At 37.2% G+C, this 13,894-nt stretch overlaps 1 protein-coding gene and 1 non-coding gene across 5 annotated transcripts in view; both read right to left on the minus strand.

Annotated features, from left to right (window-relative positions):
- The window catches only part of LOC102748456 (ELKS/Rab6-interacting/CAST family member 1), a 169,999-nt gene that overhangs the window by 132,957 nt on the left and 23,148 nt on the right, over positions 1–13,894 (minus strand). For all 4 annotated transcript variants that reach the window (XM_081820987.1, XM_081820989.1, XM_081820986.1 and 1 more), the window contains exon 2: positions 11,527–12,351. In XM_081820987.1, coding sequence (XP_081677113.1) covers positions 11,527–12,195 — 669 coding nt within the window. In that variant the 5' untranslated portion in view covers positions 12,196–12,351. The remainder of the gene's footprint in view (positions 1–11,526; positions 12,352–13,894) is intronic.
- On the minus strand, positions 11,014–11,118 carry LOC115941869 (U6 spliceosomal RNA). The gene has a single exon (XR_004076548.1). It is a non-coding gene; the product is annotated as a U6 spliceosomal RNA (small nuclear RNA).

The raw sequence follows: 13,894 nt of genomic DNA on the forward strand, positions 1-13,894 counted from the left end.
GAGGGGTAGACGAACCATGAGAGACGATGGACTCTGAAAAACAAACAGGGTTCTGGAGGGGAGGGGGGTGGGAGGATGGGTTAGCCTGGTGGTGGGTATTGAGGAGGGCACATTCTGCATGGAGCACTGGGTGTTATGCACAAACAATGAATCATGGAACACTTCATCTAAAACTAATGATGTAATGTATGGGGATTAATATAAGAATAAAAAAAATAAATATCAGGACTTTAAAAAAAAAAAAAAAGATCTCAAAGCAGAATTTTTTATTCAATATGCATGGATAAACTCACTCCAAAACTTGAATAAGTACTTTTCAGGTGCCTGGGTGGCTCAGTTAGTTGAGCGTCCAACTCTGGATTTCAGCTCTGGTCATGATCTCAGGGTCATAAGACTGAGCTCTGCCTCAGGCTCTGTGCTCACCCCGGAGTCCGCTTGAGATTCTCCCTCTACTGCTGCCCCTCCCCCCACCAGTGCTCTCTGTTTATAAATAAATAAAATCTTTTTTAAAAAAAGAAAAGAAGTACTTTTTTGGCTTTCTAGAACAGTGAAGCTTTCTCCTTTTATTTAATATTGTGCGGGCTAAATTTTGGCCTATTAGGTTTTAGCCAGTCTTTTCCCATTACTCACTATCATTGAAGAAATAGTGTACCTTCCTAAACCATAGCAAAGAAGCAAAAGCCTTGCTGATGTCAAAGACTAGAACATCTTTTTACAACATTGAACAGAGAGGAGAAGAGGAACATCATTAGCTAAAGAATAATCTAGTTAAGACCCTTAGTGGCAACCTCTTATGAGTCAAAAGATCCTAAGGCCTTGGGACGGTTAGTTCCTTTTGCCTGGAATATTTTTACACCAGTCACATCATCAGGTCTCTCTTTGCTCAAGTAACATCTTCAAAGAGGCATAAAACACTTTTGCTGCATGTTGAAATACAATGGTTACCTCAGTGAACATCTTAATTTAAAAGACTGAACTGATAACCTATGATTTATTCAGTCTCATATATGACAATTTTTCTCAAAAATTAACAAAACAAACATGTCACTTCAAAGACAATAACAGACAATATTTCTTGCCAATGATAAAATTTGAAGTTTCAAGCAAAAATTAGAATTTTGGAAAACCTGTATCTCCCATCTGGTGAGCTTGACAGCCAACCAAAACTTAAAAGACTTTTCTAATGAGATAGGAATATTAATGAATGCAAATTTTTTAATTTGTCTAATGAAATACAGCAACATTTGGAAGATCTTTATAATTCAATGAACCTATACTTTCCAAATGACCACTACGCAATGTTACAAATGTTGGAGAAAGCATACATATTCATGTACATCCTCTACATGTACAAGATCTGCTCAAAGTACAAGACAGACCAATTCATTTTAACATAACAAATTATGGAAAACTCATTGATGAGAGTTCAGATTCCACACTGCCACTACCACTTGCTGATGAAAATGTTCTAAAACTTGATTATGGTTATGGCTGCACACCTCAGCAAATCTACTAAAAAAAAAAAAAGTCATTGAACTGCATGTACACTTAAAATCAATGAGTTTTATGGCATATAAAACATACTTCAATGAAGTGTCAAAAAAATAAATTTTGGTGTGGTTTCAAAATATATCCATGATTATCTAAAAAGGCTTTAAAAAATTTTATTTATTTATTTATTTAGAGAGAAAGAGCGAGCGCATGAGAGCAGGATGGAAGGGCAGAGAGAGAGAGAGAATCTCAAGCAGACTCCCTGCTGAGCGTGGAGCCTGATGCAGGGCTTGATCTTACAACCCTGAGATCATGACCTGAACTGAAATCAAGAGTCAGATGGTAAACCGAATGAGCCATCTAGGTTCCCCCTAAAAAGGCTTTTAAAGCACTTCTGCTTTTTCCAACCACATATTTACGTGAGGCCTAATTTTCTTCAAATACTTCAACCAAAACAAAAAAATGCAATAGATCATTGAAAGCAGCAGTTATGACAATCAGCTGTCTTCTATTAAGCCAGACATGAGACTTACAAAACGATTTTCCATTAAAAATGTTATTTTTGTAAACATTTAATGTGTTTATTATTTTTAAATATGTTAATAAATTGTTTTAGGGGCCCCTGGGTGGCTCAGTCGTTAAGCGTCTGCCTTCGGCTCAGGTCCTGATCCCGGCATCCTGGGATCGAGCCCCGCATCGGGCTCCCTGCTCAGTGGGAAGCCTGCTTCTCCCTTTCCCACTCCCCCTGCTTGTGTTCCCTCTCTCACTGTGTCTCTCTCTATCAAATAAATAGAATCTTTAAAAAAAAAAAATTGTTTTAAATTTCTATTTTAGGGGCGCCTGGGTGGCTCAGTGGGTTAAGCATCTGCCTTCGGCTCAGGTCATGGTCCCAGTGTCCTGGGATCAAGCCCCGCACCGGGCTCCCCGCTCAGTGGGAAGCCTGCTTCTCCCCCTCCCACTCCCCCTGCTTGTGTTCCCTCTCTTGCTGTGTCTCTCTCTGTCAAAGAAATAAATAAAATCTTTAAAAAAATAAAATAAATTTCTATTTTAGTCTCTAATATAGCAAATATCAAAAGCTACTTGGGGCTCAATAATTTCTACAAGTGTACAACATCCTGAGGCCAAAAAATTTGAGAACTGCTGCTAACGGGGACCATACAAGTGCCTTAGGGCTCATCCAAGACTGGAAGAGTTATCCGAGGGTGATTTCAAAGTGAAATAGGTCTCTGCATATCACAAACTCTGAAAGTATAAAAGCCACCAGCTGCTGTTAAAGAATGGTACAGTGTGCACATCAAAGTTTAACTATTTCTCACCTTCTCAGCCCACAAAGTCTCCAAAGATTAAATTAAGCTAGACAGGTATCATTTCAACCCCGTATTCTCCACCAATGTCAAAACGTAACAGAACTTACCATGAGCCTATTAGGTAGGAAAGACTGCCAGAACAAAGAGAAAGGAGGTAGTTTCAATAAGCATTATTGCTAATAATAAGAAAAAATTAAAGGAAGAGATCTATGTTAAAAACCTCCCAACTCCAGGAAGAAAAATATTTTCAGAGATGCATATGGCAACACAGAAAAAGAAAAATACAGTTCAAAAAAGCATTTCTAATCTTGTCCATAAGGGAAGAACAGAACATTTCCAATACAGAGTTAATCACTTCCTCAGTGAAAGCACATTTTCTGCAATATTTTTGTTTTTGACAAATTCACTCCAAATTCATCATGCAAAGGTACATGATCTTCAATGAACTTGCTAACTAAAATAAAGACATCTATTATCGAAGTTCATTTACCACCGGAATACAAACCATTATTATCCTTTTTTAATGAATAGTGACTTTCAGGAATTGAGAGACTCTCTCAAGCTGTCTGCCTTCAAAGAAATATACCACAACAAAGAAGACAAATACAAAAATAGCTCGGTGAGAAAATACATATAAAAGATGTACCATTTAATGGCTTCTCTCTCCCTCTCCACTCCTTACTCCCATAAGCAGAGACACGTAGTAACAAGAGCAGTCAATTTTCCAACATTAACAAGCATACATATAATAACATTTATGTACATGTACCTAAGGTCACAGTCATTAGTCCCTTATTTCTAAATGCTTATGCTTTATAGTTCCACTTTCTAATCTCTATCCACTTTCCATCAATGGCCAAAACATTTCCCCTATTTCAATACCATGGTTCATCACAGTTTTCTCTCTTGCAATCATTGTCTATATGCAAATATTTCTTTGAAAATATATCACAATTGTGCACCTTCCTCTGCATTCCTATTACCCACATTAATCCAGGCCTTCTGCAACAAAGTCAATTGCTTTCCCCGCCTTCCTTGCTTCAATCCATTCTGCTGACAGCAATAAAAGCTGCTCCTAAATAGTATTTTTTGTTATGTCATTCATTTCCTTGCTCAAGAAATCCCTAGGGCAATTTCCTATTACTTTCTTCAAATTCTTCTTCAAATAAACCCCAGATTAAGAAAAAATTACACACTTTTAAAGGATGAATTGAATTATATCTCAATAAAGCTGTCAAGAAGGAAGAGAAGGAGGAAGCAAGGGAGGGGAGGATAAAGGGGGTGGGAGGATGGGGAGGACGACTCCCCAAATGGCTCTACACAAAGTACCACTTTATTCCCCACCACTTCTGACATTCTGAAAAGCTGAAAGACTTAGAACACCCACACCACTGTCAGAGGCATTCTGGCCTCCCCGTAACCAATTCTAGTAATGGTCAAGCATTACTTTCTGAGACTGACTCTTCCATCAGATAGATGTACCTTTATTAGAAAATGGCAGTATCTTCCCTCAGGAGCCAAATCCATAATCCTATTATCTGCACTCATTTTTCTAATGTTGGCCTTCCCCACCCACCCCCACCAAAAAAAGAGAGAGAAAAAACTTCCTTCTATATGGCTGCCCATTAAATACACAGAGTATAACTAAAATGTCACAAGTCTCCTCTTCTTTAGTTCCCTCAACCACTTCTTATAAAGCATGCTTTCTAGAGGCCTCCACCCTGGGCAAATAGGGCACCCATAATATGATGTCAAGTTCTAGGAGCAATATGATTTTAAAAAGTGAAATGGAACTTTGTCCTCCCTTAATTAACTAAAAACTAAGTTCATTTTCTGGTTTCCTCTGCACAACAAAATAAAAAGTGGGTTTCCCAATTCATATTTAAGCTACTATCTGCAAAGTTGCTGTAAATTAACAAATCCCTAAAAAGTATTGTCACGGAGATGAAATCACACACACACTGTGAAATGCAAGAAGGGGGCGTGGAGGGAAGAAGCTGCACTATTCTGGCAAATTCTTATTTCCTCACAAATAAGCCCTGTCAGATACTTGCACATTTTTTATGAGATTCAATGAATCATTTTTCATAGCACTCCACTATATTCCAGGTAAAGCAAACTTAGCAACTCTGCAAGCAGCCAATTTCTCATACCCACCTACATTACCTTTGTATGTGACAAGATCCAATGGATAGGTAGCTTAAATTTGTAGAAGCCAAACATGAACAAATTTTGCTTCTCAAAATGATTGTTAATTTCCCAAAAGGAACATATCTATTTTACATCTGATTTAATATTCTTAGGGCATCCTGCATAGTTCCTTTAACATAGCTCATTTCTGAAACACCTAAAAAGATCACATCTATCCGGAAAATAAATTATAATACCGAGTTATCCACCATACACTGCTTTATCATTCATAATTCATCTCTATGTTAAAACAGAATTATCAAAATTAACTAGTTAAACAAATAGTCCAAGACATAGATTCCAGATTTTAAGATCAACTTAAATGACAGTGAAACAATTAGCAACCTCATGAAAAAGCTTATTTAAATTCAAATAATAATAGCTTTACCATGTGACAAATGAAGGTACAACCTAAAACTGTAAAAATGTTAAAAGCCACCAGTGTGCTAACAGAACAAATGACCAAAACAAAGATTTATATAGGGTAAGTTTATCTTTTTGTATTTCTGAACTTGGAAATTCTCTTGATCCCTAAACAAATAAAATAAAAACCCAAAAATCAAAATCCTGAATAAAATCAGACTCCAAAAACAACAACAACAAAAAATACATAAAACATTAAACTCACTTACCACACTGTAATACTGAATAGAATGTACTCTGACCAAAGAAAATCCCAATGAAAGTGTTTTAAAACAGTTATTTTTAAAATTAAGCTTCAACTAAGCTCAACATATAGAAATATTACAAGGCATAGTATCAAAAAAAAGAAGTATGACAATAACTTGTTAAATGTTGGTTAGAATAAAATAAAACAAATCATCCAAAGCCTTAGCTTTGCAATTCAACCAAGCTCATAGCTGAACTTTTATTCTTCAGCAAACATAAACTAAAAACCTTCCTCATTCTCAATTTAAGAAAAAGAAAAGGTCTTTCCTGTTAAAACATGTATTGTTCCGTATCTCCAACCACCAGTATTTGAAAGTTCAGTAACTACAAAAGGAGTGTGAGATGTAAAAACAGCTGGGTATTTATTTTAGAAACAATTTTCTAAAAGGACTTTGTAATAATGAACCATACACATCAGGCAATTCTAAGCAAATGTGTTTTTACATTTGATAGGATTCTAGAACAAACCTCTGTGGCCCAATCAGATCAAACATTTAGAATGCATCTAAATCCCCAGTCTCAAACTGGAATGGGGAAATTTGTTTAATTACTGTAAATCCTATTAAACCAGTCTTCTTTGTAAAGTGGAAAATGTCTGACCTCTGAGGGCTCTGGAGGGTATAATGAATGCAGAGTTTAATTAGGGCCCACTGTTGGCTCACTATAATCTATTAATTAGCATTCTCAGTTCTCTGCAGTGTCTCACTTTACTTTAAAATTGCACCCTTCGCTTTTTGGACCAAAGTTATACAATTTTAGGATTGCGTGGTAATTATAGTGGGTGCGGGAAGAATATATTCCTGCCAGCACTGCTGCTTAATTAGGGCAAGGGGCGGAATCTAGATAAGGCTGTGTTCACCCTCCTTCAGTGCATATGGTTTTTTTGGCATCATAGTCCTGTGGGCTGTTTCACTTCCACTGGACTGAAGTGCTGAGTCCCCACTACACTCTTTGCAGAAGAGTCAAATACTTTGCTCTTGAATGTAGTTTAATAACTACAAAGGATATTGTCATTGCTTTTTATCCACACAGCTTTCAAAGAATAGGCATAATTAGCTGCCTCAATGATTTGAAAATAAAGACATATACCAATAATTATCTTCCTTGTTAAAATGGGCATTTCCAAGTTGCTTGATGATAAAAACCATCTTAGTGAAAGGCACATTTTTAGGATCATCAGAAAGGTATACTGGAGGCTAGATAATTCAATGATAAATCTAGTAATCTGAATTTGATTTCTACCAAAATCCACTTTAAATTATATATATACTTATATTGATACACATTACATTTATACACACACATACTGTCAATATACTCTTGAAAGGTAGAAACTTTAAAGGGAATTGTTTATTCATGTGTAATTTTTACACAATATTTATAACAAGAAGTTACAGCTCAACTACTTTTCAGGTAAATGTAAGTAAACTGATTTTTATTAACAATATATTTGAAACTGAATAATATTCAAGTATGATACACTATGATGCTTAACTGTCTAAATGCATACAAAGTACCTCATATTTGAGCACTGAAACACTATCAGTACTTACTCCAAATTTATCTATCTGATTTTTACAAACAAAAAACCTAATATCTACCCTTGAAATACAGATACAGTTTTTAAGACCTATGCTACATTGGTAACTTCCCATAAGATTAAATAAAGCAAACTCCTTTTTTCTCTCTTGATATTTACAATTAAACACCAAACTGCAAAAACTTTCAGAATGTATCTACTATTATTTCATATTTAGGAATGATAAACTTTTGGTGTTGTACTTCACCTTCTGAGAACATAAATGTGAACTGAAGAAAACCTATTTCCCCCTCCTACTGTCATATGTCATTTAAGTATTTTACCTCGTACATCAGTGATTCTCAAAGTGAGGAGATATCAAAATCACCAGGATGTTTTTTTTTTTTTTTTTAAGATTTTATTTATTTATTTGACAGAGAGAGAGACAGCGAGAGAGGGAACACAAGCAGGGGGAGTGGGAGAGGGAGAAGCAGGCTTCCCGCAGAGCAGGGAGCCCGATGCGGGGCTCAATCCCAGGACCCTGGGATCATGACCTGAGCCGAAGGCAGACGCTTAACGACTGAGCCACCCAGGCGCCCCACCAGGATGTTTTTTTTAAATAAACATATCTAAGATTTTAAACACTTTTTCCTCTACACACATTCCTTCTACTAAGGGTCACTGACAAAGTTAATGATCATTATGTGCAGGAGCCTGCACATGTCACTACCCTGAAGTGTGGTAGGCAGAAAAAAGGTTGAGAAGCACTTAGCCAATGGTCCCTTGTTTATTTTCCCTTCTGTCACAACTGAGCTCAAAGGTGACAAGAGAATAATCATGAATTCCCTATGGCAAATGAGCAACACACTGGTTTAAGAATTAGATGTACTACATTCTAAAGATCCCCAAATTGGTTTATCTCAGAACTACCAGAGAAGCTTGTTTAAAATATAGGCTCCTGGACTCCATCTCCAGAGATATTTATGAAGCAAAAGGCCTGGAAATCTATATTTTAAATAAATAAATGTATCAGAATCAACACTTAGGAACCTTGTCCTTACTTTTAAGATCTAACACTGGGGTCTATTTTAATTCTTCTCTTTCTTTTCACATTTTTGTTTTTAAAGTCTTGAAGACTCAAACTCAAGAAACTTCCTAAGGAATACTTTTTAAAGGACATTTCCTCTTTTTTAAAAAAGGCTGGGTCTCTAAGAGACTTAAAATTTAAGTATACTAATAAAACATCCAGATTTTGTATAATGACAAATTACATTTAATCACTGGTTAAAAACTAAATGCAAAGTAGTTTGAGGTTATAATATACCTAAGAAAAGAAAATTATCGGGCGCCTGGGTGGCTCAGTTGGTTAAGCGACTGCCTTCGGCTCAGGTCATGATCCTGGAGTCCCGGGATCAAGTCCCACATCGGGCTCCCTGCTCCGCAGGGAGTCTGCTTCTCCCTCTGACCCTCCTCCCTCTCATGCTCTCTGTCTCTCATTCTGTCTCAAATAAATAAATAAAATCTTTAAAAAAAAAAAAAAATTATCATAATTTCTAATTATTTTGAAATCTCTGATTCAAATGAATTAAAGGTTTAGTTTTGTTGTTTTTTTTTTAAGATTTATTTGAGAGAGACAAAGAGAGGAGTGCGGGCAGAGAGAGGGAAAAAGAATCTTAAGCAGACTCTGCACTGAGTGGAGCCTGATGCGGGACTCGATCTCACAACCCTTGGATCACCTGAGCCAAAACCAAGAGTCGGATGCTTCACCGACTGAGCCACCCACAGGTGCCCCAATGTTTAGTTTTTAATTCATATTGTACTATCAAATAAATTTGAAGATTTTTAACTCTGTGATGTTAAATTAACTAGTACAGACACAATAGTATATAGGCATTAAAATAATGATTCAGACACATAGGGCTTTAATATACAGCAGATGTGTTGGCTAAAAAAGGTCACAATGTAACACCCATTTGTATAAATTTTATGCGTGTATGCACAGAGATGTTCATTATGGAGAAACAACAAAATGTTAACAATGGAATAGCAAAGTTTTCAGAGATGGGAGGATTTGGGATAAATTTTGATTTCGTATCTATATTTTTCAGTATTATTTTTATGATCAGAGAAAAGAAGCTGTTTTTATTACTGAAAAAGTAAGTCTGGGGCTTTAACATACAAAACAATATAACTAGTGGGGCGCCTGGGTGGCTCAGTCGTTAAGCGTCTGCCTTCGGCTCAGGTCATGATCCCAGGGTCCTGGGATTGAGCCCCGCATCGGGCTCCCTGCTCCGCGGGAAGCCTGCTTCTCCCTCTCCCACTCCCCCTGCTTGTGTTCCCTCTCTCGCTGTGTCTCTCTCTGTCAAATAAATAAATAAAATCTTTAAAAAATATATATATATAACTAGCAATCTTCTTCAAATAACCAAAACAGTAGATATGAAAGCCTGAACTATTAGTAATAGAATGGTAAAACAAACCAAAAGAAATCTTAGATTTACTTCATCAAAGACAGATCACTTCTAATTCCTTCTTTCTTAGCATCATTCAAGAACGCTGAAGAAATCCAAATAAGTTTATTACTTTCTTCATAATTTTTATTAACCTAACCCCAAAACAAAGTATAACATCAACAATAAGATGGCTACTTTAAAATTCTCCTTTAAGAGTAACAGAATTTATTAAGGAAGCAAATAATTCAAACACACGTTTAAGAAAAGTTCTAAAAGTCAAAAAAAAAAAGTATGATTAAGATTTTAATTGCTGAGGGCGCCTGGGTGGCTCAGTCATTAAGCGTCCCTCAGGTCATGATCCCGGGGTCCTGGGATCGAGCCCCACATCGGGTTCCCTGCTCAGCGGGAAGCCTGCTTCTCCCTCTCCCACTCCCCCTGCTTGTGTTCCCTCTCTCGTTGTCTGTCAAATAAATAAAATCTTAAAAAAAAAAAAGATTTTAATTGCTGGAAGCATGAATATGATTTGTTCACATCTTTGGAGTCATATGTCACTCAGCAAAGTGACATGACAGTGGCCAAAACATCAACTATAACCTGGAAGAGTAGGAAAAAAAAAAGTTTCATATATCTAATAGGATAGCATTTAGCTCTCGAACTGCAAAGCCCTAATTTTAATGCCTAGTTATCTCATTTATTTTCCAGAAGCAAACAACCATACCAAATTGCCTTTCTTCCACCTTATACCTGAAGAACTAAAAAAAGAAAAAAAATTTTTTGACTTCTAAAAATCTACATAAACATCCTGAAGTTAAACTTTCATGAATGCCAAGAGAAAAAACTGCTTCCCATTGTTGGCACTTAATATCTATATCATCAATACTAACTTCTTAAAACTTTCATTCTGTGCTATCAACATACTGATTTGCCTTGCGGTAGTTTTTCTGGTTTTTTCAAGACTGATTTGTTGACACCTGTTATGGTAAATTTTTTTTCTTTCTTTTTCTCTGTGTGGACAGCCTCTTGCCTCCTCAAGTCCGTTCCTGGCAGACTGGTGAGATGTCACAGGTGTGCAGCAGCCACTAACATTCATCTCTTCCCTCCCTTTCCCTGCCCCCTCCCTAAAACTCTGAGGGCCATGGATATTCAGATACTTTGCATACAAACAAACAGACCAATACAATCTGACAACCTGAGTTCATTTTGTCTGAGCCCTCATTTTACAGCTAGGCCTGGTGATGACTAACTTAACATCACACAGGTGGCAGTGCACAGGACTAGAATCCGGGTCAGGTGAAATGAGTGTCAGCACACCAGTCTGCCAGATAATAATGTGAGCCATAAATTGTGCTAGGTGCACGATGCTTGAATGCCAAGTTCAACCAGCAAAAATATGGAACTCTTCACAAATTTGCGTGTCATCCTTGTGCAGGGGCCATGATAATCTTCTGTATTATTTCGATGTTAGTTTATGAGCTGCCGAAGCGAGCACTATGGTAAATCTTACTGCTACACCTCACACTTACAGTACGTAACCTGAATAATTTTGATAATGCATCTTAGAGCAGATGACAAAATTATACTCTTGCAAGAACTGGAGAAAGGTAATACAGGCTTAAAGAAAAGACAGGAAGAGAAAGAGAAGCAAGGAAATGCAAGTGGGAAAAGCAAGCAAGAATAGTGAGCAAGCAGACCTGGCAACCAGAAAAAAACAAAGGTATAGGACCAAATCCGGAAAAGGTTAAGAAATGGAGGATAGAAAAATACTCAGATAAATAGGAAAAAGAAAGATAAATGAACCAAGAAGAGGAAAACCTAAGAAAGAAAAGAAAGAGAATAGCTCATTTCACTTACACACATGAATTCAGTCAATAAAGGTAAACATACATATAAAACTAACCTGGTTTTCCTCCTGCACAACTCTATACTGTTCCTTCCAAATAGTGATTTTGGAGGCTTCATCTTTTCTCAGAGCTCGTTCTTTCTTCAGCTCTGGGCTCCAAAAAGTCTTAATGCTATTCATGGAAGAACTTAATTTGCTCTCCTTTACTTCCACATCCTTCCGCAAGAGATCATTTTCTCTTAATACTTCTTTCAGCTGTGTCTGCAGATCCATGATTGTATTATCTCTTGCCTGACGAAGAGAGTGAGGAACAGTGGATGCCATACTCACAGGAGGGAGGTGATGCTCTCCAAATGCTATGGTGTCACTAGCAACCCCACTGCTAGCTATATTGGGGCTACTGCCCATAGCAGTCATCCTGACACCATATGGCAGACGTCCCCCAGAACGGCCAAGCGTCATAGTGCTTTTAGGTGTTTCTGAACCCACATTTTCATGGTCACTTAGGTACATAGGGCCAGATGTGGCATAGGCAGCATTTAAGGATTGGATATTCTCCATTGAAAGGGTTTTCCCACTGCCACCTCCAACACTGCTTCCAGAACTCCCTCCCGTACTGTTGGTTCGACGATGACCCAAGCGAGGGGAACGTGGAAGCCTAGGTGAACGCCCAGGGCTCTGGTTGCTCGGTTCCACCTTCCCAACTGAGCGAGCACTTCCATACATGGTTGCAAAATGAACGTGGGTGCCAAGAAAGGTGTAAAGCAGAAAGCAAAATATGAAATTCCGTGAGGTTTCTCGATGGCTATAAGTCTGCTTAAGGCTAATCAGAAGTAACAGGTCTTCGGCTGTCCAGTCTTGAAGAAATACCTTATACCATATCTGTAATGAAAAGATCACACATTAAATCCCCCAATAATAAATATCTGCCTCTCAGACACTTTTCATTACCCCCACATAAGAAAGATCTCCCTTTCTATCATCTTTTTATCACACATTCAAATTTTGTCTACAGCACATTTTACTGTAAACATCATTTTAACAGTATTTTGCATGTCTCAAAACTGAAGACTGAAACCATGCCATGCAAATGGAAAAGAAAAAGAAATAAGACTCATAAATACTAGCAATGAAAAGATAAAACTCAAGTTTGAACATATGATTTTCTAACTAGAAAACCCAAGATCATCAACTAACAAGTTAACAGAACTCTACAAATCAGTCAGATACAAGATCAATATATAAATATCAGTACTTTCTTGTACATTAGTAATAACAATTAGAAAATGCAATTTTTTTTTAAATCCCACTCACAATAGCAACCAAACCATAAAAACACTTTGGTATAAATCTAACAAAAAGGTACAAGCATGAAATACTTCGTATCCTAATGAAAATCTCTACAGGATTCTCCAAATAACTCAACAAGCTGACTCTAAAATTCAAACAGAAGAGTAAAGGTATAAGATAACCTAAACGATTTGCAACAGAAGAACAAAGAAGGAAGCTGTTCCTTAAATAGCAAGATAAATTACAGGTCCATGATCCTTCATTTACAATGCAAAAATCGTAAAACCTCTAAAAGTAAGTTTTGTTTCTTCTTATTTAGCAGCAAAACCTGACTTGATCTGGTATGAGGTCACTTACGGTTTATAGGTATTATTCATACAGTCGTTGAGAAAACAATGTATATGATTACAGGATACTGCATAATGTCCACTGGGTATCAGGAGGAAAAATCTGGACTCCAAACCACATCTGACCCCCAGGATTTCGCATAAGGACTCATAGCCTTTTAAAGCTACAGTATTTAGGGCGCCTGGGTAGCTCAGTTGTTAAGCATCTGCCTTCGGCTCAGATCATGATCCCAAGGTCCTGGGATCAAGTCCCACATCCGGCTCCCTGCTCGGCAGGAAGCCTGCTTCTCCCTCTCCCACTCCCCCTGCTTGTGTTCCTGCTCTCGCTATCTCTCTTTCTGTCAAATAAATAAATAAAATCTTTTTTAAAAAAAGCTACAGTATTTAAAATTGTATGGCACAGGTTCAGGAACAGTCTTACCTGTATATGTAAGTTCAGTATATGCTAAAAGTAACATTTCAAAAGAGTAAGGAAAAGACAAATCATTCAATAAATGGGGTTTGAACAACTGGTGCTCTTGGAAAAATAAATTACATCCCTACTTCACACAGTACACAGAAATAAATCTGATGTACATTAAAGATATAAATTTTATTTTATGTTTTTGAGAGAGTGTATGTGCATATGCACCATGAACAGGAGGGGTAGGCAGCACAGAGGGAGAAGGAGAGAAAGAATCCCAAGCAGGCTCCATTCCCAACATGAAGCCCGACGCAGAGCTCAATCTCACCACCCTGAGATCATGACCTGAGTCAAAATCAAGAGTTGGATGCTTAGAATGGCTAAA

Source organism: Leptonychotes weddellii, chromosome 5, assembly GCF_054177405.1.
Source record: "Leptonychotes weddellii isolate Sample4059 chromosome 5, ASM5417740v2, whole genome shotgun sequence".
Lineage (NCBI taxonomy): Eukaryota > Metazoa > Chordata > Mammalia > Carnivora > Phocidae > Leptonychotes > Leptonychotes weddellii.